Below are 23,758 nucleotides of genomic sequence, written 5' to 3'. Positions count from 1 at the left end.
AACATTGCAGTTACACTGTTTGAACACTGGGGGGAACCAGAAACAAATAGCCGCTTTAAGGACGTAATTAAAAACATTTTAATTTTTAACAAGATTTTAAGAATCTTTATTTGTTTGCTGGTGTTTTTAATGTCGTGGTTGAGGTTTGTGTATCTGCAATATATTTGTAAGTCTCTACGTTTCTTTTCATCTTATCTATCTTCACCTTCCTCTCCTTACTCTTTACTAACCCAGATCGTAGTATTGCAGGTAGAAATTAAAGTATTTGGTGAGTCTTCTATAGTAATGTTGTATTTTACCAATCAGAAGTACAAGAGAATGTGTGTGAGATCCTTCCACTTTATGTGGTGACGTTTGCATTTCAAAAAACATTATTTGCACTTTAGTCAAACTTGGTACGTTTTCTCATAACAATTAATTTCCAAAAAAAGTATGTAATTCAAAAAGTTTGCTTTAAAAAAAACAACCCAAAATTTGTTTTAATACTTATTTGGTTGATCAACATCTTTTTCCAACTTCAATTAGACTTAACGTGGATGGTAAAAACAAAGTAAGGCCAATCACTTTGAAATCAATTTACTTTTTAATGCATCAATACTGTGTGTTTAATCTGTAAAAAATAAGTATAAAAAATATCAATGTTATGTGAGATGACAAAAAATGTTAAATTAAATTAAATGTAAGAAGATTCAACATAAGAAATTCAGTTTAAGTGAAATTCAATGTTAACAATCCACGAGAAACAATCGATCCCTGAAGAAAAAAAAGTTTTTCTCCAAGTGTTCATTGAGTGAAAAAAAAAATTTGGTGTCAAATTCATTGTTTAAAAAAATGCAATTAACTTAATCTAAACGTTTATTAACTTTTTAACGGTAAACATGTTCTTTGTGAAACAGTTCAAGATCTTCTTTGTTTTCAGTGTTTACAACAGAATAAAGTTTCACTTCCAAGTTTGTGTCGTCGTTTCAGCAGAAGTGGAAGATTTAGAGGATTTATAATTCCATGGAACGACGGTGTCCAGTTTTACGACATCGAGTAGGTGTTTCTGAACCCCGGCTTCTCGTGTCTAATCCTCGTGGATCATGATGATCCAGCATGTGACAGACATTTGTGTGAATCTTCACCTCAACAAAGGTGCGACACATGTAAAAGTCAGTGGTTCTGTCCGCAGCTGTAACCAGTCACGATTCAACGTGTTTACAACTGAATTGAATCTGGAATGTTGAGTGAAGGGATTTGGAACTTGGCAGCTCGTCGTGAGTAAAGTTGAAGTCATGAAGCCAGTTACTTAGAAAATCCACGGAATTGCGAAATAAATGTGATTAAATAAATCATTTCCAGAATCTGGATTTTAACTGTCACGACAATGAGTTGTGTAGAGAAGTTTGTTCTCATGTGATGCATGAACGTGTGCCTGTTGGTCTGTGGGTGGTTAGCATGGAATAAATGCTGAGTCATCGTTACGGATATACTGGTTTTCTCAAACTAAAATATACCTAAAAAGGTTGTGGATTTAAACCTGCAATCTCCTTTATACATTCCACAAAACAAGCTTAGCAACAACTCAATAATTCCAAAAGGCTTTTGTCATCTGTACGTTGTTTTGAAAATCTCACTGATAAAAGTTGTATCTGATCTTTTGCAAGACAGTCTAAAAAGAGGTTTGTTTGTTAGCATGCTAGCTCTGTTTGTTAACACGATAGCTGTGTTTGCTAGAATTCTAGATGTGTTTGTTAGAATGCTAGATGTTTTTGTGAGTATGCTAGCTGTGTTTGTTAGCATGCTAGCTGTGTTTGTTAAACATTCTAGATGCGTTTGTTAGAATGCTAGATGTTTTTGTCAGCATGCTAGCTGTGTTTGTTAGCATGCTAGCTCTGTTTGTTAGCATGCCAGCTGTGTTTATTAGAATGCTAGCTGTGTTTGTTAGCATGCTATATTTTTTTGTTAGCATGCTAGCTCTGTTTGTTAGCACGATAGCTGTGTTTGCTAGAATTCTAAATATGTGTGTTAGAATGCTAGATGTTTTTGTGAGTATGCTAGCTGTGTTTGTGAGCATTCTAGCTGTGTTTATTAGCATGCTAGCTCTGTTTGTTAGCATGCTATCTGTGTTTGTCAGAATAATAGCTATGTCTGTTAGCATGCTAGGTTTGTTTGTTAGCATGCTATGTGTGTTTATTAGAATGCTAGCTATGTTTGTTAGTAAGCTAGCTGTGTCTGTGAGCATGCTAGCTCCATAAGTTATTTGCATTCATTCATAATATTTATATTTAATGACCACTGAAAATCTCTCCCCGTGTTGCGTGGGGTTTACTCCGGGCACTCCGGTTTCCTCCCACAGTCCAAAAACATACTTTAGACTTTAGACTTTCTTTTTTTTGTCATACAGAGGTTGATTGAGAACATGGGGAATTGTCCATAGGTATGAGTGTGAATGGTTGTGTGTCTTTGTGTGCCACTGGCGTCCTGTCCAGAGTTTCCCCTGCCTCTCGCCCTATGATACTGGGATAGGCTCCAGTCTCCCCGCGACCCCGGTAAGGGATAAAGTGGTAGAAAACATATGAATGAAAACCTCTCCGTTAGCATGCAAGAGGAAATGAACCCCTGCGTGACAAAGGCAGTCAGAACGAGTCGTAAAACGATTCAAACAAAGAGAGAAAAGCAACACAAAACAAGAGACGAGACGCTTGAGTTGATTCTTGACATGTTTTGTTTCTTCTCTCATTAGTGATGTGGAGAACCTCGAGGCCACGCTGAGCACACACTCTTGTTTTGTTCACAACTTCTTGGTGTGAAAAATGAGACGAAACCTGAGCAAAAACTAAACAAAATACTCACATGAATCTTCATTTTTAAGATGTCCCATGTAGTTTGATAGAAACAAGTGTGTATTTGAAAAAGAGTTTATTCAAGAGATATTTCAACTGATTACAAGAATTCATCGGATTGAATAAAAAACACACAGACAGTTATTTGATATAAAAAAATATAAAAGTCATGAACAAAACACAGATTATCATTATTTTCCTCACACACACACACACACACACACACACACACACACACACACACACACACACACACACACACACACACACACACACACACACACACACACACACACACACATGTCTACATTTCAGAGCTGCCATCGAGGGGCTCATCATAGCAGGACGACAACAATGGCTCCTTTAAAAAATATATATTTAGTCAATTATGTAGTTTTAAAGTGAAAGTGTATATGATTGAAATCGCGTTTGGCAGCAGGAAATACCACATTTACGAGAGTATAATCCAAGCCAGCTGGTTCTGGGTGATACACGATGCCGATCCGGGGGGTCGGGTCGTCACCTTTATTCTCCCCACCGACGATTCTTCTGGTGAGCTGCCGAAGACATGATGGCGTTTTAGGGTTTGAATCGTTTTTTATTATAAGAAACTCTTACTTAAACCTCATTCCGTTTTCGCTGATCCACTTTCTTCACCAGGTGCTGAACTATCTTGTCCTTGGGGTTGGCGCACACGGTCTGCGTCTTCTTCTGTGGTCGTTTCATCAGAAACCTACAAATGTTTTTTAGTTTTTTTAATTCTTGTAATTTGGAGATGGTCACTTTCTCCATGAAGCGGTCGTTTGAGGTCAAAGTGAAGCACTCACACGACAGCGCTGATGTTGCAATCTCCATCCGTTTCCTGCAGACGATAGGTCTCGATGAATTTATGGGCGTTTCTTCTCATCTTGGGGACGAAGCCAAGGCAGCAGTTACCGAAGAAGCCTGAGGAGAGAGATAACCTGATAAGATGAACGGCTACTGAGAACACGCAGCAGAAACATAATCCCTGACGGACGCTCGACTCGTTCTCCTCGTGATCAACAACCGTCGCCCTCAAATATACCTCAGATTTTAACAATCTCATCAGGTGAAGATGGAGATAAAAGAGGGGAAGATGAGAGAAAAGACAAAGGGGAAGATAAACAACAAAGTAGATGAAGATACAAACAAGATGAAGAGGAAGATAATGAAAAAAGGTGAAGTAAAGGAAGATTGAGTTGACAAGAAAAATCATGACTGGGAAGATGGAAACGCCTAAGAAGAAGATGAATAAGACATAGAAGAAGAAAAGTTAACTCAATAAATGACTGAATAATATCACACTTAATATCACAGTTGATCACAAATGTAGCTTTAGTAGTTGTTGGACACGAAGAACCACAAACTTACCCATGTTCAAAAAATGTCTGTTTTTGTCTCTCAACACTTTGGTATTTGCCGTGATAGTAGTTGGTGACATAAATTCACCTATTTATTTTATTTACTAAGTAAGTCTCTCACCATGACCATGTTTTGAACTTATTACTTTATAAAGTTCTCCCCCGTCTGAAATCTCAGCGAACGAGAGGTTACGAGAGCGGAGTCCATTATGGCTTAATAATGGCTTCACTCCTCCTCCAGACATCTGTAATTGTGCCCCACTTATTTACAAAACCAGTCCCGTGGAGGTGTAGATTTCTGGTATTGATGATGCATGCTGACGAACCTTGATGTTTGACTAATCACAGCAGAGTGGGTGTGTTTATTGTAAACAAGAAATGTTTTCAGTGGGCGGGGCTTAAGATAATTTTCTAATGTAAATATTTAAATGAAAAGAGAGTTTTGTACAAACAGACACTGATGATACAATAGAGTCCAACATCTATTTAAGACACACTTAAATCAACACATTAGTTGAACCTTTGACTATCATGGCCGTTATCAAGCTATAAAAAATGTCATTAACCCTTAAAAAAAACCTAGAATAATAAAGTAAGTGTAACCGTTTTAAAAAATGTATAGTATTTTATAGTCATGCTGACGAAAGCTGCAGCAAACCTTGACGATAAACTTCAATTTCTTGAGTTAAGATAATCTTTTCTTTTCAATCTGAACTAGATCTGGCCTGATATGCAGTAAACGGGAACATTGTTCTTGGCTCCTGTACCAACGACCTCATGAGAAACAACACAGTCACAGTTAGTTAACGACAATAATCAGCAACATTGAAGCTGTTGTTTTTGAAACCGTGACGTCATTAATAGTCTTTGGAAACGACACTCAATAGAACCACATTTGTTTGTATTGGTCTATGTTACACAGTGCATTCACACAGTGTAATTATTGATTTGAGTCCAGAGACATTAAAGTTAATCACTCTAATAAATCACCACCTACATTAAAAATGAATCATGCAGCAACTGAGTCCAAACTCTGAGTCAAACAGTTGTTCTTCTCTGAGAAAATGACATTAGAGACAATTTAATTTGAGCTTAAAAACATCATTAAATATACAACTATCACTGTTGAACACAGGTTATGTTTGAGAATATAAAGGTCAAGAATGAGACGTAAGGATGTAAAGATGGACTCACTTTGAGCTTCACTCATGTTCATGCAGGAGAGCAGCAACAGGAGAGAGAGGAGCTGGAACTTCATGGTTCTTCTGGAGTGGTTATCTGTGCAGAAAACAAAAACAGCTCTTTCACAGATCACTAATCCTCCGCCGTTGCTCTTGTGAAGCAGACATGTTTCACATCTTTGTTCAAATCCGTCGCCACATCCAGCTGTGCACATCTGTTAGACTAAAAGTGTCTGTACTTTCTCTCGGGCTTAACGTGCACGAGCGAGGGATTGTCCATCAGGATTAAAAAAGCAGCAGGAAAAAAGGGATTATGAGAGAACATACCTGGTCAGTGAGGGAAGAACGTTTGCTCTCTGTGGAAGCTCGGCTCTCTGTGGTGGAGAAATAATATTCCTCTGCTGGTGGACAAAAGGCGAAACCCCTCCTTCTGTCACATGTCCACACCACTGGCTGGAGAGACTTCATCTTCTAGAGACTCACACGCACACATGTCAGCATCACCTCATGTTTAGATTAAACCTGTTAAACTTTAGATCACGTTCATAATTGATCGTGAAGAAATCAAAAGAATAAAAGTGCAGACATCTGCCAAGAAGCTCATTTCCACACATATTTAAAAGTGTCTTATCCAATATTGTTGTACTACATGCATTATCTACATCAGTTGACACCTTTTTTTTAAGCTTCTGAAATGTATATCAATGACAGCATGATACTGGATTCAACAAGATGATGTCGTCCCAGAACTCGCTTGCACAAGACACACAGTAACAGAAGAGGAGTTACTTGAGCTTGGAACGTAGATAAATGGAATCAGAAAAAGGAGAAACTTTTTCTGCAAAACCTTTAATGTAAAAAAAAATAGCCTTCATCTAGTTTAAAGCAGGAAACAATGTTAGTCAAATTGTTATTCAGCTTCCAACTTTACGATATATAACAAGGATATATTTGTAGTATTGTCGAGTGATGTGTTGTAGAATTTACAGACTACACGACTCTTGACAAAGTCGTAACTGATTGAATTAGTTTTGAAACCAAACTATGTCCAAACATCAACTTCAAAAGCTGCTGGAGTCGACTGTATCCTCTCGTCCTCAGTTGTTGTTGCCTGGATCTCGCAGGATTTCAGTGTTCCTTCAGCTGCAGAGGATGTAGACACTGATGTAATCACTGCTGACATCTAGAGGAAGGAATTTTCATTGCAACAAAAACATGAACAGACGTGGTGAATATTTGCGGGTTAATTATAAATAAAAAAAGGGCTCACACTTTACAAACTAAACAGAATACAATAACTATAATACAAATAAAATAAGAATTAAAAGCCAAAAAAAATGTCAACAATTAATCTGAGTATATGAATATTTTCTCACACCTTTAGTTAATGAAGAATGAAAGAAGAAAGAATCTGTCGACCGGTTGGTTCTAAATAACATTTCCTGCTTTTTAGACTCATAGTTACAGCTGCATTGTTTTCAGATGAACGTTAATAATGTGCATTTTAGACAAATTATATTCTATTGGTCACCATTGTCTTCAGTAATAATAAATTAGATATTTGAGATGATGCTGTTTATGATCTGATCGGATTTTATATTCACATTAAATGACATTATTAGTGTTTAAAGTTGTGATATCGTCTACACACTAAGTTAATGGCAGGTCTCTGCCTGGTAAGTGTAGGAATTGTGTCGTCAGGTTTGACACGTGACTTGTTGCTCTTCCTTGTTCAACGTCGCACATTGTCGTCCGAATCTGTCCTCGAGACCGAAGACAGTAGACGATGAAGTGCTGCAGGATTCCTTTCTCAACAGCTTTAACAGACAACATGTGTAACTGGTTTCAAACAAAACAGGATCTGACCTCTCTCAAGATTAAAACCCTTTTGGGAATTCATGTTGAGGACACTCGACACTTCCTTGAGTCCCACAGCACATGTGGGTTTTCATGGTTTTTGTAACTTGATACAAGACTGAACAACTTCCACGAACAACTTCTGTTTAAGGAAATTATTTGAGGGTTATTTCTGTATGTATGTGCAAGCTTTCTTCCCGCTTTAACTGAAGTATTTTCAGCATGTAAACCAGACACAAAACGTATTCGCCCCCTGCGAGGATTTGATTGGTTGCAAATGTTGGCCTTGACCAAACATGTTTAGAGTTTATTGAGTGCTATTGAGTTGAAGACGTTGTCAAGACATATGAATATTACGTCCATGTGGTTTTGAGAAACTTGTTCATCATGTCAAATCTTCAAAAAATTATTCATAGTTTAATGTTGCGAGGAAACGATATCATGAAAATATTTTCTCCCTGTTTTCAATGATGTCACGTTGATGAAAGTCCAGTGTTGGATATTTACTTTTACTTTTATGGGTTTTTTGTAAATTTCACAATTGTTTAGATGATTCTGCTGTTGTGTGACGAGATCGAAGAGCTGTGGATGATGATTTTGCATTTTTGACTTGCAAGCTCAGCAGTGACTGCTGCTGTGACTCATCTGTACTTTTCTAGCGTAGCAGCGCCCCCTGCTGGAGCAACAACAACAGATCATTTCAACACTAACGTTTTCAAATCTGCAGCATTTGTGAAGATTCTAGGACAGATATGGACAAAGTGCTTCATTTTGACTGTATTTATGCAGCCCTGGTCATGACGTCAAAGTAAGGCTGATCCATGTAGTACATCTTTCTGACTATGGTGGCCGACAAAGATAAAAACAAATGCAAAAGCAACAAATAAACCAATATTAATCCACATTGGAAGTGATAGACTCCGAGTTCATGGACTCTTTTCATTGACCCACTGAGAGATTGAAGCAAGAAGAAAGATTTAAAAGTAAAAACATTGGAAAGTAAGTAAACAGTAACATGATTTAATTCTGAGTTTCATAAATCAATAATATTTTACAGCATATTTTTTTTCTTGTATTATCCTTTTAGTTACCTCCTCAGGTTTAACTTGTACAATAAAGATGATCGAGTAAGTAAAGTTATATCTTATACATGTTTCATCATTTATGATTTCATGATTTTTTTGTGTCAGATTCATTCATTCAAACTTTAATTTCCCTTTTCAAAATGGCTACAAAGAGTGTACGACTGTATATTAGTCTACAAATACGTCAGCTCATACCTCCGCCAAGGAGCTCATATTACTTGATCAAACCTAAGGAGATTCTATGCTCTTTGAATTCGAGCGACGCCAGTGGACTAAAGTAGTAGTGTTTAGCCCGACGAGAGACTACATTTCCCATGAGCACTCGCTTAACAATCACTGGACAAACTAGTGTCCATCATGGATGATGACAGTCATCCTCTCAACACTGTCATCAGTGAGCAGAGAAGCAGATGAAGCACGAATGCTCCTACCCAGGTGCAAAACAAATAGACTCAGGGACTCATTCATCCCTCGGGCTATTAAAATGTACAATTCTGAGTTCAGGGGCAGGAGTGGAGTGAAAGTATCTGGATGTTCTGTTCTATGAATAGAATAGAATAGAATAGAAAGGCTATGTTAGTCTTTGTATCCTTTGTCTTTGTTGTTTTTCTTTGATCTATGTTATTTATCTTTAGACTTAGATTGTATCATCTTGTTATTTCCCTTCATTTCTCTTTGTTCTTGTTCTTATTTAATTTTGATTATTTTTATGAAAAAATGCTGCATTTGCTGTGGATAATTGGAAAAAAACGATTTCGATCAATAAAGTTCTACCTAACCTTTTTGGACAACTTTTTGAACTCATTTTCAGTTCACCATTTGCGTTGTTTAAAGGCAGGTGAACATATAGATCACCACCACAATTTCCTCGATTATAGATCAGCACGTTTCTAATTCTAACTTCAACTGTTCTCAAACTAACTCCACTTCCAGTCAATCCAGTCATGTGTGTGTAGTACACGCACAACAAATGATCCAGTTCTGGTTTTCCTCGCGACCCGCGACACCTCCAGTAGGCGTGCGCTCGGCTCTCCTCCATATCCGCCGCTTAGCAACCAGCCAGCCCAGCAGGTCTGTCAGAACAACTGCAAGTCATCCTGACTCTCCCGGACTAGTCTCGCTCCTGGACGGCGGCCCCCAGCTCCAGTCTCTCCCCGCAGCCGCAGCGAACACCCGCCGAGCCGCAGTTCATGCTACACTGAGCTAGCTACTCGAGCTAGCTACGGAAGCCCGCATGGATCCCCAGAGCTCCGTGGCGATGTTGAACCAAGCCAAGACCCTCAAGCTCCACACCGGGAACCTGGTGAGCAGGAGTCGGCTGAAGAAGAAGTGTCCGAGTTCCCCCACCGAGGAGGTGAGAGGCTTCCTTCCGCCCGGTAGTTGGTCAGTCGACCCTTTGGCTAATGATTGATTTGTTTGATAATACACGTCTTTAATGCGGGACAAAATGGAGGAGCGGTATGTTTACGTCAACGTAAGGAGTCTGTGAGTCTATGAACCGCTGCAGGCGAGTTATATAAGTTAGTTATTTGAGTTAGTTACACACGGATATGTTGGGATGGAACTCGATAACAAGTCGTTTAGGATCCAGAGTAGTCCTTCTAGTTTTTTAGATAATGACTTTATTTTATTTTATAGATAATGAAAACTTTTTCACCATTTTACTGTCAAGAAGTTCTACATTTTATTTGATATAAAACTATTTTATTTAGACTCACTCCTTTAAACTACATGAAATGTGAACTGAAGACGTTTGCACACATTCATTGAGTCATTTCATTACATTTATTGTATTTTATTGTTAATTTTTATGGCAAAGTCTCATTTTATTTGATCCTATTGTATGTCTTTATTTCATTCATAGTCTTTTATTGTGAAAGGCCACCACAGAGGAATCCTGTGTTGTGTTTATAACGGTGGCAATAAAAGCTTCTGAGTCAGACTATGACTAAGCAATTTGTTTCCCTTTATCTTCAATGGTAAGTGTTTTGTTGCTGTTGCTTAATGGGATGGATTCCGGGCTGCTGGAGCCTACTTATGTCTGGATACACAAAGTTGACAAAAACTCTTCACAAACGCTGAACTCTCACATACAAGGACATTTGATTTTCATTAAATTTAGGGACATTAACATTAAATATTTCACATCTTCTGACGGAACGAGATTTTAGGCGTGTCCGACTTTCGAACAACATATCGGCATTTAAACAAAAAAAAAAGTTTGACAGACGATAAAAGTAACTATCTTTGCAATGTTCAAACTTTTATCCTCACAAAAACGTATTTCTGTCAAAGTTGACTTATTGTCATGGATCTCGAGTAATAAACAAATGTTTTTAATTGTATAAAGATATCAGGTGTCTGCACTGGAATCTGATGCCAAGAAATGATGTAACATAAGGAAGAGAAGCCTGGGGCGGTGAATGAAAAGTCCCGACCTTTCCAAGAAAGAAAGAAGAAACCAGTATTGGGGGGAAGACACTTGACATGTGCTGCAGTAGTGAAGGAGAAGAAGTCAAACCTTCTACTCTAAATCAAACCTGAGCTAGAAAAGCGGTCCGACTTGCTCAGCAACAACACATGGACAGAAATGAATGCACTTTACAGGTTTATAAGTTGGGACTTATTTTGACATCAAACCATGGGTTCATAGAAAGACCTGCAAACACAAGGAAATGTAAATAAAAGATGCGTTCATTTGTGCGACGTAAAAAAAGTGATTGTTTATTTGAATCGGGCTCTTTTGTAATTACATTGGAATCTGAGGATTCTTCGTTCAACGACCAAATGTAAAAACGGGTTCAATCAAGTTTATCCACTTTCCACCACATGTCACTTAACCATAAACAAAGATGAGGGTTTTTATCTGATGGATTATAAATCTGGTCGGTGCCTGCTCACAAGGACGTCATGTGGACCGACAAAGATCTACTTGTTTGCATTTTTGTTTTTCGTAGTTTTATCCTGAAGAATCCTCAAAACGAGAATGATGATTATTTTTTTAGCCTCAGAATTCCTTAAAAGAAACAAACAATTGTTGATTTTTTGTCGCTGCAGCTTCAAGACTGTATCCAGGCCACACTGAGCGAGTGGGTGTCCCTGAAGCAACCGACTGAGGTAAGAGTGTGAACAGTTTATCGAGTCTGTGCCGTTATATCATCCCCTCCTAATATTATTACTATTATTTACAACATAGTTGGGTCTTGTCTCAAACTCGTCTGACGAATTACAACATAACACAAAGTTGCTCAACCCACAGAAAAAAAGGGAAGTAAATATAAGTCAAAGCGTGCAATAATGGAAGATTGAGGAAGGTTTTAATGTCCAATATGGAGGGATGCTCTTTCAACTTCCTGCACATGTGATGAACTTGCTGACCCCTTGACGTGACCCTGCTGCATGTTAGCTGTGTGTGAGAGAGGAAGCTGTGGAAACAACATTGTGACACAATGTGAAAAAGTGCTTCCACCTCTTGGCGTAGACTTGATCTGCTAAGATAGTGAAGTGTGGTCTGCACGTGGAAGCGGGTTGTTCTGTGTGATACACGTGCTATTCGGACCCTGAAGGGACCAGCTCGCTCAGACCGTGCACACCAGGCTTTGGGACGCTTGATTCCAGGCTTGAGCAAATAAAGCATCTGCAGAGATGGAGATGAAAAGAGTGCTCTGGCCGTGTGAAAAGAATCTGTCGTCACAGATGTTCATGCAGCACTGGCTGCCTAAGCCTCCATTCCACAAAATTTGGCAGATCCCGACAGGCTGGGGTTGGTAGTTTAACACCCAAGTGGAGAGTCTGTGTGATGGTGGATTTCATTGAGGGAAGGGTTTGTGTTCAGTTTATATTTCCAACACCATAGTAACTTTTTGCAGACGCAACACTAGATCTCTTTTGACATTTAAAGGTTAACAAGTTCAAAGTTCAGTCAACACACGGTTGCCTCAAACTTAACGTGCCAGTGACACAAACTTGAGTTAATGAGTGTGTTTTTTATGGCTTGGTTTGTAAGTCAAAGTAGAGTCACTGAACTGATGTGAGTGCAGCTGGATGTGAAAATATGATTTTTGTTGTCAGGACATTTCCGACACACTCGACTGCTCCATTCCAGAGACGACAGAAGTGATCACGCCTGAAGAGAGGGAGGAGCTCAAGGTTTCAGGTCTGTATGAAAGAAAACACTTTGCTGTCTGGATCACCTCCAAAACTTTCTGATGACTGTCTCTGGTGTCATTTCGACTGCGGATCCTTCTCATGCATTTATCTCCATTTTTACTTTTTGGTTTGGTTGTATTTATACATTTATTTCCAGATTTGTTTTTCACACACCATTTTCCAATTATTTCTGCTGCTGTCTGCAAATATGAAACCGTTTGTCTTTCACTATTCAAGTGCATTGAAGCCTCATAATCGCTCCTTTCACTCCATATGCACCTTCTTTTAAACACTCTCTCACGCAGTTAGTCCACCATCAAAAACCCAAATCCTTTTAACAACATGGAACTCTTAATGATTTCTCACTCTGTAAAATGTATAACAGCTCCTCTGATCACGCTGCACCCCCCCCTCCCCATCTGTAACATAGTTTTCTTCCTTTATAGTTTCATTTATGCATTAATATACGAATACATATATATATATATATATATATATATATATATGAAGATTTGTTGTTGTTCAGGGTTTTATCAATGTGAGTGACTGACACGGATTGGCTGAGTTGGAGGAAGTGTGTTTTGTTTTATAGGTTAAACGGAAAGTACAGACAGTTGACACAGCCAGAAGGCAACGTTGTGCTTATGTTGTCGTTGGTTGTGTTCCACAGCAGCCTGTGCATTAGTTACTAAATGAAGTTCTAGAAAAATCTACGAACCGTCTTGTAGCCTTGTCAGTCGGTGGTGCTACAACACATTTATTATACTGTATATGTAGTAGAGTCATGACTTTACGACCTCATTCAAACACTTATTATTATGATTATATATATTCTCATCTTTTATTCAGCATTTTCATTTTCGTCATTGTGTCTATGTTGCTTTCTTACAAAAGTATTTTGGCATCTTTTAATTCATCTCGCTCAGAAACAAAGTGTTGTGACTCATGACGGCCGGAAAAGTAATGACGTCCACAAAATGTTGTGGATTAAAAAGGATCTAGGAGTGAGCCCTGGGGCACACCTGTCCCAATGGAAGAGTGATGATTGCTAGGTTTGGTGGGTGTGAGAGAATAAGCGAGGACTTCTCGCCCTCGGCAGTTGAAATTATGAGTGGAGGGTTCAATTTCTTCTTATAGTTTATGGCAAATCTAGATAAATGCACCTGTTTTCTTCTTACAAGGACTTAGGTAATGTTGGATAATATTTAACTCGGTTCAGTTAGTAATAAAACCTAATAAAAAAGGCAGATTAATAGTCGTTCAATCAATTACACTTTAAGTAATATAATCTTCTCCTGTCTGCAGCCAAACTGTTCCTGTGCGAGAGCAATGACTCGTCCATCCAGGATGCAGTGGAGATGGGTGAGTTCTTAAGTGTGCAGCAGTGTTTACTGCGACGACATTAAAACCATGTGTCGAGAGTTCAGTGCAACATCCGTTTGTTTTCCTCCAGCTTGTCGAACGCTCGCCGTTTCCCAAATCGACTCCGTCATCATTTCCCCGCCGGGACCACCAGAGGGCGAGAGTCAAACTCTCGCTCACCTCCAGCCGGCGTGGGAGGAACTGCAGGCTCTGGTTCGGAACCAAAGGATCGCCGCCATCGGCACGTCGGACCTGGATAAAGATCTGCTGGAGCAGCTGTACGACTGGGCTCAGGTCGGTGCTCCCTTCTGTGCGGGTTCAAGTTCAATTGAAAGCTTACAAGCGTGTGCTTCCCTCGCCGCAGGTGAAGCCCAGCAGCAACCAGGTCAACCTGGCGTCCTGCTGCGTGATGCCCCCCGACCTCACGGCCTTCGCCAAAGAGCGAGACATCCAGCTGCTCACGCACAGCGACCCCAAAGGTCTGTGAACTTTTGATTCAAGTTTTCGGCCCCTAGATAATGTGTCGCGCCTTCACAACCAGATGGTTAAATCGCTCGCCCTTCTTCCAGAACTGATGTCCGCGGCCACGTTCCAGGAGGCCGTGAAGAACGGCACCGGCGACCCGAGCGCTTCCGACTGGAGGCTGGAGTGGGTGCTGCGCTACTCCATCATCGTCAAGAGCCGAGGCATCATCAAGGCCAAGGGTTACCTGCTGAGTGCCAGGAGGGCGAACCTCTAGTGACCCTAGTGCCGGAGATGGAAGGAAGAAGCCATTCTTTTCTCATTCACACAAGATTCAAACGACCTCAATCCAAAGTTCACACAATGCAGAAGTCGACCAACTAATGACTGTGGTGGTGGTGAAAGTGCCTCACAAATCCTCTCTCACGCAGGAGTAAGACGTTTACTGGTTCCTCCTTCAGATGGTTTCTGTGGCCACGAGTGTCACAAGCTCGTCATTCCTTTTTAAAACGTGTCGTAGTTCAAATGTACGTATGGGAAGAATCGTTGGGTTTTGTTATCGCTCCACTTGTTATGTCTTCAGCTGTCCCTGCTTATGAGATTATATTTTTCCAAAAAACACTAGAGATCTGTCGAGCTTCAGAGCTGTGAAGATGTGAAGAATCTAATTGTGTCGTAAACGACCCGTCACTCTGGTCAGCCTCGTCTGAGTACTGTATGTTCTGAATCTGTATATCATCCACTAGCACTGTTGAAATGAAACATGCCTTCAGTCTTTCAATCACATTGATTTGCAGTTGGTTGTACTGTATAGAAGGATTATTGTTTAAATAATTAAACTCTGGCTTCTTTTTTATCTACAGGATTTACTTGTCAACAAGTATCAGTGATGCTTTTTAAAGAATGTGTTATTTTTGTGTCAAGAAATCGACAAGTTCAGACAACTTTGACCAAGAATGTCTCAGAAGCTCCTTACTGTGACTTTTGAAAACAAGTCAAGTCTTGAATGTTTCTATAGTGTACGTTTTGAAAGCTCTTCCATTAAGAATTACTACCATATTGTTGATTTTTGCTCTTGTTTTTTGAAGAACTCCTTCCCAAACAAAACAAAAAAAAGGTGACTAAACTGGTTTGGACGATGTATATCTTTTAAATTCAATGTGATAAAAAGAAATTGCAATAAATGTTTTATATTAAAATTGTATTTTAGCATGTTTTCTTTTAAACACTTGACACATTTAAGTTTAACTATCTAAAAACATTTTGGTGGTGCACATCACAGGCTTTTTGAGCTCCTGGATCGAAAGTAAATAAGGATTATTTTGATTCTTATTCCGTTGACGGCTCGGATGAACCGCTTGATATTTGCAATCAGTTTGGGCATGAATAATTCCTGCATAGATCTGAACTTGACAATAGTGAATTTTCTGAGGACATGGACCTGATCAGTTCAACATCAAAGTAAGTGGCAAATGGAGACAAGACTTGCTAGGGAAGTGAAATGCTAGTCAACCACAGATCAACAACTTAACAACTGCAACATGCTGGTCTATGACGTCAATGAGGTCATTGACAAAATTAAATTGATCAAAGAGAAAATCTCTCCCCCTTTGTTTGGAACCCCTACTGTCTCTGAGCCCTTCTCCTCCTCTTGGTCCTCCTTCACTGCTGTATCTTTGGGTGATATTTCGGCACTAGTGAACAAGATGAAACCCTCCTCTTGCTCAGATGACGTCCTTCCTTGTAGGCTTTTTATCAACGTATTTGATGTAATTGGCCCCTGGGTTACCAATATGGTGAACCTCTCCCTTTCCACAGGGGTTTTTCCCAATGCATTCAAACATGCCATTGTGGAGCCTCTGCTCAAAAAACCAGGCTTAGACCCAACTGACCTCAGTAATTTCAGGCCTATTTCTAAGCTCCCTTTCTTGTCCAAGATCTTGGAGAAGGTTGTGTCTGAGCAGCTGTCTTTGTTCCTGAATCAGAGCGACATCCATGAGAAGTTTCAGTCTGGCTTCCGTAAACATCACTCTACGGAGACAGCTTTATTGAAAGTGTCCAGTGACATCATGATGTCGGCTGACTCTGGTAAATTCACTGTTCTGGTTCTCTTGGATCTGTCCTCAGCCTTTGACACAGTTGATCACCAGATCCTGCTGAGAAGACTGAGGGATGAAGTGGGACTGTCTGGGTCTGTGTTAGAATGGTTCTCATCTTACCTTTCTGGGCGCAGTTTTAGTGTATCTGCCAATCAAATGAGGTCTGAATCGGCAGATCTGTTGTGTGGAGTCCCTCAAGGTTCTGTTCTGGGTCCTTTATTGTTTTTGCTGTACTTGATTCCCCTCGGTAAAATCATTCAGAGATTTCCAGATGTTTCTTATCACATTTTTGCTGATGACATCCAGCTCTACTGCTCTTTTGATCCAACTGAGCCCCAGAGGCTGAACAGCTTAGTCAATTGTTTGCTAGAAATCCAACAATGGCTGAGTGAAAACACTTTACAGCTAAATGTGGACAAAACTGAAACACTGGTGATTGCTCCTGATGACAAGATTCCAGGGTTGAGTCAGTACTTGGGTGACTTAGGTCAGTCTGTCAAACTGAGCCTGAGAAACCTGGATGTTGTATTTGATAAAGACATGTCTCTTGTCTCACTGCAGAAAACTGACCAGAAACTGTTTCCTTCAACTGAGAAAAATCTCTAAACTTAGGAAAATGTTGTCGGAACATGATCTGGAGCTTTTAATCCATGCGTTTCTTCTCGTCTGGACTATTGTAACAGTTTGTTTTCATGTCTTAACAAGAAGGATCTGTCTCGCCTGCAGTTGATTCAGAACTCTGCAGCGAGAATTCTGACCCGCTCAAGTAGAAGAACTCACATTTCTCCGACCCTTAAAACTCTTCACTGGCTTCCAGTTTCTTTCAGGATCAACTTTAAAATTCTGGTTCTTACTTTCAGATCTATTCATGGTCAGGCTCCTCCTTACATCACTGATCTGATCCAGCCTTACACCCCAGCTCGGGCTCTGAGGTCTGTGGATCAGAATCTACTTATGGTTCCACGCACACGGCTCAGGACCAGAGGAGAGAAATCTTTTCAGGCTGTTGCTCCTAAGCTTTGGAAGATCTTCCTCTCTCTTTGCGCTTGATGGATCTACTGACTCCTTTAAGAAACATCTTAAGACGTTTCTATTTGTTCAGGCTTTTCCTTGAATTTCTCGAACTCCTGTGTTGTTCTCAGTATTATCCTTTTCTTTAAAGTATGTACTTTTTTGAGTATTGTTTTGATTGTTTAAGCGCTTTGTGACCCTGGTCTAGAAAAGCGCTATATAAATAAATATTACTTACTTACTTACTATGACCTTCTACATCAATGGTCTTCAGATCTTTGATACAGATTTTAAAAAAAATAAAAAAGAATATTGAACCAGGATATTTTTTTCAATCGCATTGTGATTCATTTATTGTTGAGTTGCTGGAATGTGTTTTTCTTTTATTCAATATAGTCTTACTTAAACTTTAATGTGTCTTGAGATTACTTCGTTATTTTAAGTGTCAAATACTTTAAATACAACTGAATGGAAGAAAAATACCACATTTTTAGTGAATTTATTTGTTCAAATATTAAAATTGTATTATTATACTTATAATTTATTGAATGCGATGTTTACATTGATTATATTCCTTTAGAAAAAAAACTGAACTTTTTCCACTCTATCTAAATATTGTCGGATCAACGCAGGTTTTATCTGGTTTAAATATAACACTTCATTATATACGTACTTTATCATTAATAATCCGAAATTATATAAACCTTATTGACGACTTCTGGCGTTTTAAAAGTTGGCTCTTGAACGTAGCGTGTCGTCACGAACACGTCAAACAACCCAATGCTCTGATTGGCTAAAGCATGACTTCCTCCCGGAAGTAGATCCGGCGTACATCCAAGATGGTGGCCACCAGGCGAGGAGTCAGCGTGAGTACTCCGAGTGTCAATAAAAGCGACGAGTCCTCCGATGTTCAGGTGAGTAAGACTATTCTGAAGAAAAACATTAAATTTCATTTTTCTATCGATTTTTCGTGTGAAAATAACCCGAGTTAGGTGTTTTTAAGCCAGCGTGGAGTCACGTGTTTGCCTGCACACACAGGTCATAGTTGAACCTCGCAACGTGGGCCCAGAACGAAATCATTAAATGCCTTAAGATCTTTGAAATAAAATACATATTACAGCAGTTTGTTAAAAAACAAATCTGACCATGGCTAAGTTTTAACGTATAAGTGAGACAGAGTCCACGTTTTAATCATTGTATTCTTCTTTAAATGTAGATTAATGGAGGCTCTGTGTTTGACATCTGCTCACAGGTTACTCCATTGCGAAGTGCAAGAAGAAGGGCGGCAGTAAGAGTAGAGAGTCCCACCAGGAACGACTCGGAACAGGAAGGCAGTCGTCCAGAAAAGACTTCATCACCACAGCCCAGACTCAAAAGATGCACTCTGTCTTTAAGACTCCACAGTCCAGACCACCTCTGTACTCCCACCGGCTCCACCCATGAGGCCGACGAGTCGGACCTGGAGTCCTGCTGTTCCGTGGTGTCCAATCCCGAGCCGCTGCTGACCCGCAGCACCAGGAGGCGAGCGCTGCTGCGCACGGTGGACCGGGACAGAGGCGAGACCTCGGAGGCGGAGTCGTCTACTTCGGTCGTGTCCGCGACACGATCGGGCCGCAGCACCAGGTCCAGTCGGAGAAAAGCCCCGGAAATACCCGACACGTCGGAGAAGGAGGACACGGAGCCAGTATCTGCGAAAGTCCCGAAAAGTTTGAGAAAATCCACCAGAAAATCCACCAAACTTCAGCCAGAGGATGTTGAAGCATCGGATGCCGAGAGCTGCTCGTCTTTTGCTTCAGGGCCAACGGCTTCAGTCCGAAGATCCACCAGGACCAGAAGAGACCAGATTGCCTCTGATCATGTCGACGAGACCCCAGACCGCACGGCCTCCCCTCGCGGTCTTAGGACTCGTGCGGCTAAACGAGAAGCTGACTCGGATGGCTTCGAGTCTGGAACCAACTTCAGCATTGATAATGTGAGGCGAGGGAGACGCCGCGGTCCAAAAAATACAGACTCGGACTCCGATTTGACCGACATACACTCTTCGCCGGCCAGCCCCTTATCCACCCGGGGCCGGAGGACTCCCAGCAGCAGCAGGACTGGCTCGGGTCGCAGCAGCCAGGGAGTGTCTGTGAAGAAATGTACAGTGGTTTTGAAGATGAATGCTGCTGACGGCATCCTCGATGACTCTGTGTTTGAAAGAACCGTCGTCTCGGACGATGCTGACTGCACTCTGGTGGAGGAAGATGACGGCAAAACACCCGAGGAGCAAGACGTCCCCATGCTGGAGGAGGCTTCAGCTGGAGAGGGACTCAAAGATGTAGGTCCAGACGAGGAAAATGAGTTGACTCCAGAGACTGAGGAGGAGGTGGCAGTAACTTCAGCAGGCCAGCAGGAGGCGCTGTCAGTTGAAGAGGAGAGTGTCTCAGCAATGGAGGAGGTGCAAGAAACGACTCCACAAGAACCATGTGAGCCTTGCGGACCTGCTGCAGTGACCGTGTGTGAAGATGATGCTGAGAAGGATGAAGAGCTCATGGAAGCTGCTGAGGAACCCGTCGAGTCTGTAGAAGGTGGTTCTGAAACCAAGACTAGTCAGTCCATCTCGGTGAGGTCAAGTCAGGCGCAGCAGGTCGTCGTGGACTGGAACACTGAACAGGAACAAGTCGTTCTGGAGTTGGACTCGGACACCGACGAGCAGGAAGTCGTTCTAGACTCGAATACTGAGCAAGAAAAAGTCGATCTGGACTTGAAAAATGAACAGGAACCAGTTGTTCTGGACTCTGACACCGAAGAGCAGCAAGTTGTTCTTGAGTCTGATACTGAACAAGAAAAAGTTGATGAGGACTCGAAAATTGAACAGGAAACAGTCATTTTGGACTCAAAAACTGAACAGGAACAATTCATTCTGAACTTGGACTCTGACACCGAAGAGCAGCAAGTTGTTCTTGAGTCTGATGCTGAACAAGAAAAAGTCGATGAGGACTCGAAATCTGAACAGGAAACAGTCGTCCTTGACTCGGACACTGACGAAAAGGAAGTTGTTCTGGACTCAAAAATTGAACAAGAACAAGTCATTATGGACTTGGACTCCGTCAACGACCAAAAGAAGATCATCTTGGACTCGGACACTGACCAGCAGCAGAGCGACATCATAGTCCAGAAAACCAAAAGGGTCAGCCTTCTGGACAGCAGTGACGATGACTACTCGGAGGAGGAAGATGCGGATGAAGAGGCGGAGGAACGGACCTCCAACAAGTCCAAGACGGCAGCAGAATGTGTAGACGGACTCTTCATGATCGACACTCGGCCCGGGGTCGAGGCGGATGACGACTACTACAAGGGGAGGCCTGATGAAGAAGAGTCTGTCGGGAGAGGAGAGGACGGTGAGGACAAGATCATGGAGGTGGATGATGAGGATGAGGATGATGAAGACGACGACGACGACGATGATGATGATGCACGATTCCTGTTTGCAAGTAGAGATCCTCATGTGTAAGTATTTTGGGACAAAGTTGAAGCACATTTAAAAAAATCTCTTAATTTACCAGTTGATCCAAAGTTTTTGTATGTATTTATTCATGTGGTTGTCTTTTGCTTTACTTTACATATTACAGAAATTATTCTCTTTTTTAATTTTTTGATGAATATTGTAGCTACTTTTTAAAGATTTGAACAGGGTTGTCTCCCGTCTTCCACCCTGTGTAGCTGGGATGAGCTGCAGCTGCAGACACCCAATCATTGTTTGTAATCACATGAAACTCTTTTTATTTACCAACAATCTTCTTACCCAGTAAAGTTCACTAAAACGACTGGATATAGATTTCACTGCAGCTTTAAACTTGGTGCAAAAGTTTGATAAACCCTGTGATGGATTTCCTCATTGTAATGGCAGAGAAACTCTCCAGACACACAACTTTTATTATATTTGATTAGAAGTGTGTGAGAGATGAGGCGCAGCGGCTCGTGCTGATGATTGTTCTATTATTTGTTTCAGGAAAGAGTTGTCCAGCCGTATTGACCCGGGCATCAGAGTGAAGGATCTCGGGGGTTTGTACATCAATTTTGATGGCGGCAAATCAAAACCTGCCTCCAGTTCCTGGCAGAAGCTAAAGGAAAAGAAGAGCCACGACGAGGTGAATAAGTGATTGATTTTCTTCTCACAGAAGGTGGTTCCCCTGATGCGGGAAGAATAATGACGATCGTAGTTATGCACTAAAGACCCGGTCCAATATCAGCCCGGGTTGTTAATCACAGTTTCTCTCGCTATCGATTTTGCTTTTTTATCCAGCAGCGAAAGTTTTTGACGCCTTTTGTTTGCAACAGGTGATGAAGAAGAGTGTGATGGGCGCAGACTTCGAGAAGAAGGATGTTCTGCCTCCGTACAAGGAGAGCAAAAACAAGCAGAAGTTAAAAAACAAAGTAAGAGAAGTTATTCCTGGTTTAAATCCAGAGTAATCACGAGTGGTCTATGTTCAGGCGGAGCGAGAGAAGACCACGGGAGACGGCTGGTTCAACATGAAGGCGCCTGAACTGACCAAAGAGCTGAAGGACGATCTGAATCTGCTCAAGATTCGAGGCTCCCTGGACCCAAAGAGGTTCTACAAGAAGAACGACAGGGACGGACTTCCAAAATACTTCCAGGTGAGATTAGAAGTGTCGGAGTTAACAATGTAAAGAACAAGGACAGACTTGATTTTTGTTTTGTATGGAAGAAAACTAAACCTTGGCTTTTATATCGGAGGATAACTTAGCATGAAGGCTTCAGTGACAGTTGTCTTACAGAAACTGAAATTAATCTCTCAAAATTAAAATCCTACTCATTTTCTCACCCTCGGGTTGAATAAGAACAGGAGTAATGCGTGTCTTTTTTGAGTTATAGACAGAAATGTATGTCCATATGAGTCGTGAACAGAGGTTTTCTTCGTCCAAAAACACTTAAAAAAATCCAAATACTTCTATACTGGTCATCTTGTATTGAAGCTTCTAGAAGAGAAATTGTTCTGAATATTTGAACAAGGCTATATTTTAAGCTGTTTTTTTTAGTGTAAGCTCACAGTGTAAATCTATTTCATAAACCCGAGACACTGGCTTCTCTGCAAGATTTATCCTGAGAAACCAAGAACTATAAACAAGCTTAAAAATATAGACTTCTTTAGTTTCTTTTTTTTAAACAATTTGTCGTGTCATTCGATTCTAAAGTGAGTTTACAGACAGTATAAAGGTATTTGATGTTTTTTTGGTGTCTGAGGAACAGAAGTGAGCTCTGGTTCAACAGTCATATGGACATTTTTGTCTCGAACTCTAAAAAGTAACGGATTACTCTGAAAATAATCCCAATCTTTTGTCAGATAGTTTCTCAACTGTTATATTTCCATGTGACTGACACGAGCTTGTCAAATGTGGTGTTAAAAAAACTGAGTGATCCAAAAGTTTATTTTAGGAGAGAAGCTCAAGAGCAAATTTAGGTTTATGTATCTGGTCAGACCTTGGACAGACTGGCTTTGAGTTAATGTCTGGGATGTGATAACTCGTACAAGTCCGACGTGTGCTTCTCATGAACATGTCAGTGTAGTTATGGTGGTCGGATAGAAGAGATGTTTTTCTCCTTTTGATTTGAACCTTCTTGTTGAAGAGATGTTACAATGCTAACCTGATGTAAACTGTGCTGCAGATCGGGACTGTGGTGGGCAGTGCAGCCGACTTTTTCCACTCGCACGTTCCCAAGAAGCAGCGCAAGAGGACGATGGTGGAGGAGCTGCTGGTCGACGCCGAGTTCAGACAGTGAGTACATTAGTTTCATTAGTCTGTTGGTAATGTTGATGCTTTACTAGGGAATTAAACTATATTCTACAAAGTGAAAGGTTCCTCTCTCAAATCACACCTTGAAATGATTTATTCTTAAATATGAAAACTCATTTTCTGTCTTTCCTGCTCCATCTCTGAAGACACACAGATGGAATAAAGCAGTTTTCTCATTTTTCAATCCCACAAAATAATGTGCTGCTTCAGTGACATCAACTTGAAGGATATTTAAATGTATTCGGAATATAATCTTTCCATCACTTTGTTTTTTTTCCAGTGCAAACAAAAAGAGATACCAGCAGATTGTGACGGAGAAAGCAGCAGAAGCAGCCGGGAAGAGACGCAAGAAGAAAAACAAATTCCAGAGGAAGCACATTTAAAAAGATTTTTGATGGACTTGGAAGAGTTTTTTTTTTATTGTGAACAGTCCCTCAACTTTTATTTTCAAATCAAGTGGACTCTGCTGTGCAGTTTGTCATCTGTATTGACAAGAAAAACAATTGTGGTCATTAAAATATTCACTACAGATGCTGGTTTGGTTTGTGT

General features: G+C 40.6%; 4 protein-coding genes across 4 annotated transcripts in view; 2 read left to right on the top strand and 2 right to left on the bottom strand.

The window, feature by feature from the left end:
• Positions 1-2,894: 2,894 nt before the first annotated feature.
• ccl25b (chemokine (C-C motif) ligand 25b) lies at positions 2,895-5,778 on the bottom strand. The gene is made up of 5 exons (XM_087782656.1): positions 5,716-5,778; positions 5,402-5,485; positions 3,653-3,770; positions 3,444-3,558; positions 2,895-3,382 (listed from the first exon to the last, which is right to left on the bottom strand). The coding sequence occupies exons 2-4, from the start codon at positions 5,463-5,465 to the stop codon at positions 3,444-3,446; spliced, it is 297 nt and encodes a 98-aa protein (XP_087638782.1). The 5' UTR covers positions 5,466-5,485; positions 5,716-5,778; the 3' UTR covers positions 2,895-3,382.
• A 611-nt stretch (positions 5,779-6,389) lies between these two features.
• Positions 6,390-23,758, bottom strand: part of spata6 (spermatogenesis associated 6) — a 31,807-nt gene continuing 14,438 nt past the window's right edge. The window contains exon 12 of the mRNA XM_087783726.1: positions 6,390-6,571. The gene's annotated coding sequence lies outside the window, so the exon portion shown is untranslated. The remainder of the gene's footprint in view (positions 6,572-23,758) is intronic.
• On the top strand, positions 8,908-15,505 carry gclm (glutamate-cysteine ligase, modifier subunit). Its single transcript, XM_087783723.1, has 7 exons — positions 8,908-9,684; positions 11,388-11,447; positions 12,402-12,486; positions 13,785-13,841; positions 13,933-14,135; positions 14,206-14,320; positions 14,411-15,505. The coding sequence occupies exons 1-7, from the start codon at positions 9,565-9,567 to the stop codon at positions 14,578-14,580; spliced, it is 810 nt and encodes a 269-aa protein (XP_087639849.1). The 5' UTR covers positions 8,908-9,564; the 3' UTR covers positions 14,581-15,505.
• On the top strand, positions 18,253-23,738 carry dnttip2 (deoxynucleotidyltransferase, terminal, interacting protein 2). The gene is made up of 7 exons (XM_087783724.1): positions 18,253-18,327; positions 18,666-20,902; positions 21,405-21,543; positions 21,734-21,829; positions 21,887-22,051; positions 23,082-23,191; positions 23,490-23,738. The coding sequence occupies exons 1-7, from the start codon at positions 18,253-18,255 to the stop codon at positions 23,590-23,592; spliced, it is 2,925 nt and encodes a 974-aa protein (XP_087639850.1). The 3' UTR covers positions 23,593-23,738.

Source organism: Callionymus lyra, chromosome 2, assembly GCF_982586985.1.
Source record: "Callionymus lyra chromosome 2, fCalLyr1.hap1.1, whole genome shotgun sequence".
Taxonomy (NCBI): domain Eukaryota; kingdom Metazoa; phylum Chordata; class Actinopteri; order Syngnathiformes; family Callionymidae; genus Callionymus; species Callionymus lyra.
Note: the sequence above shows the minus strand (reverse complement) of the source record. Positions and strands in the feature narration are given on the sequence as shown.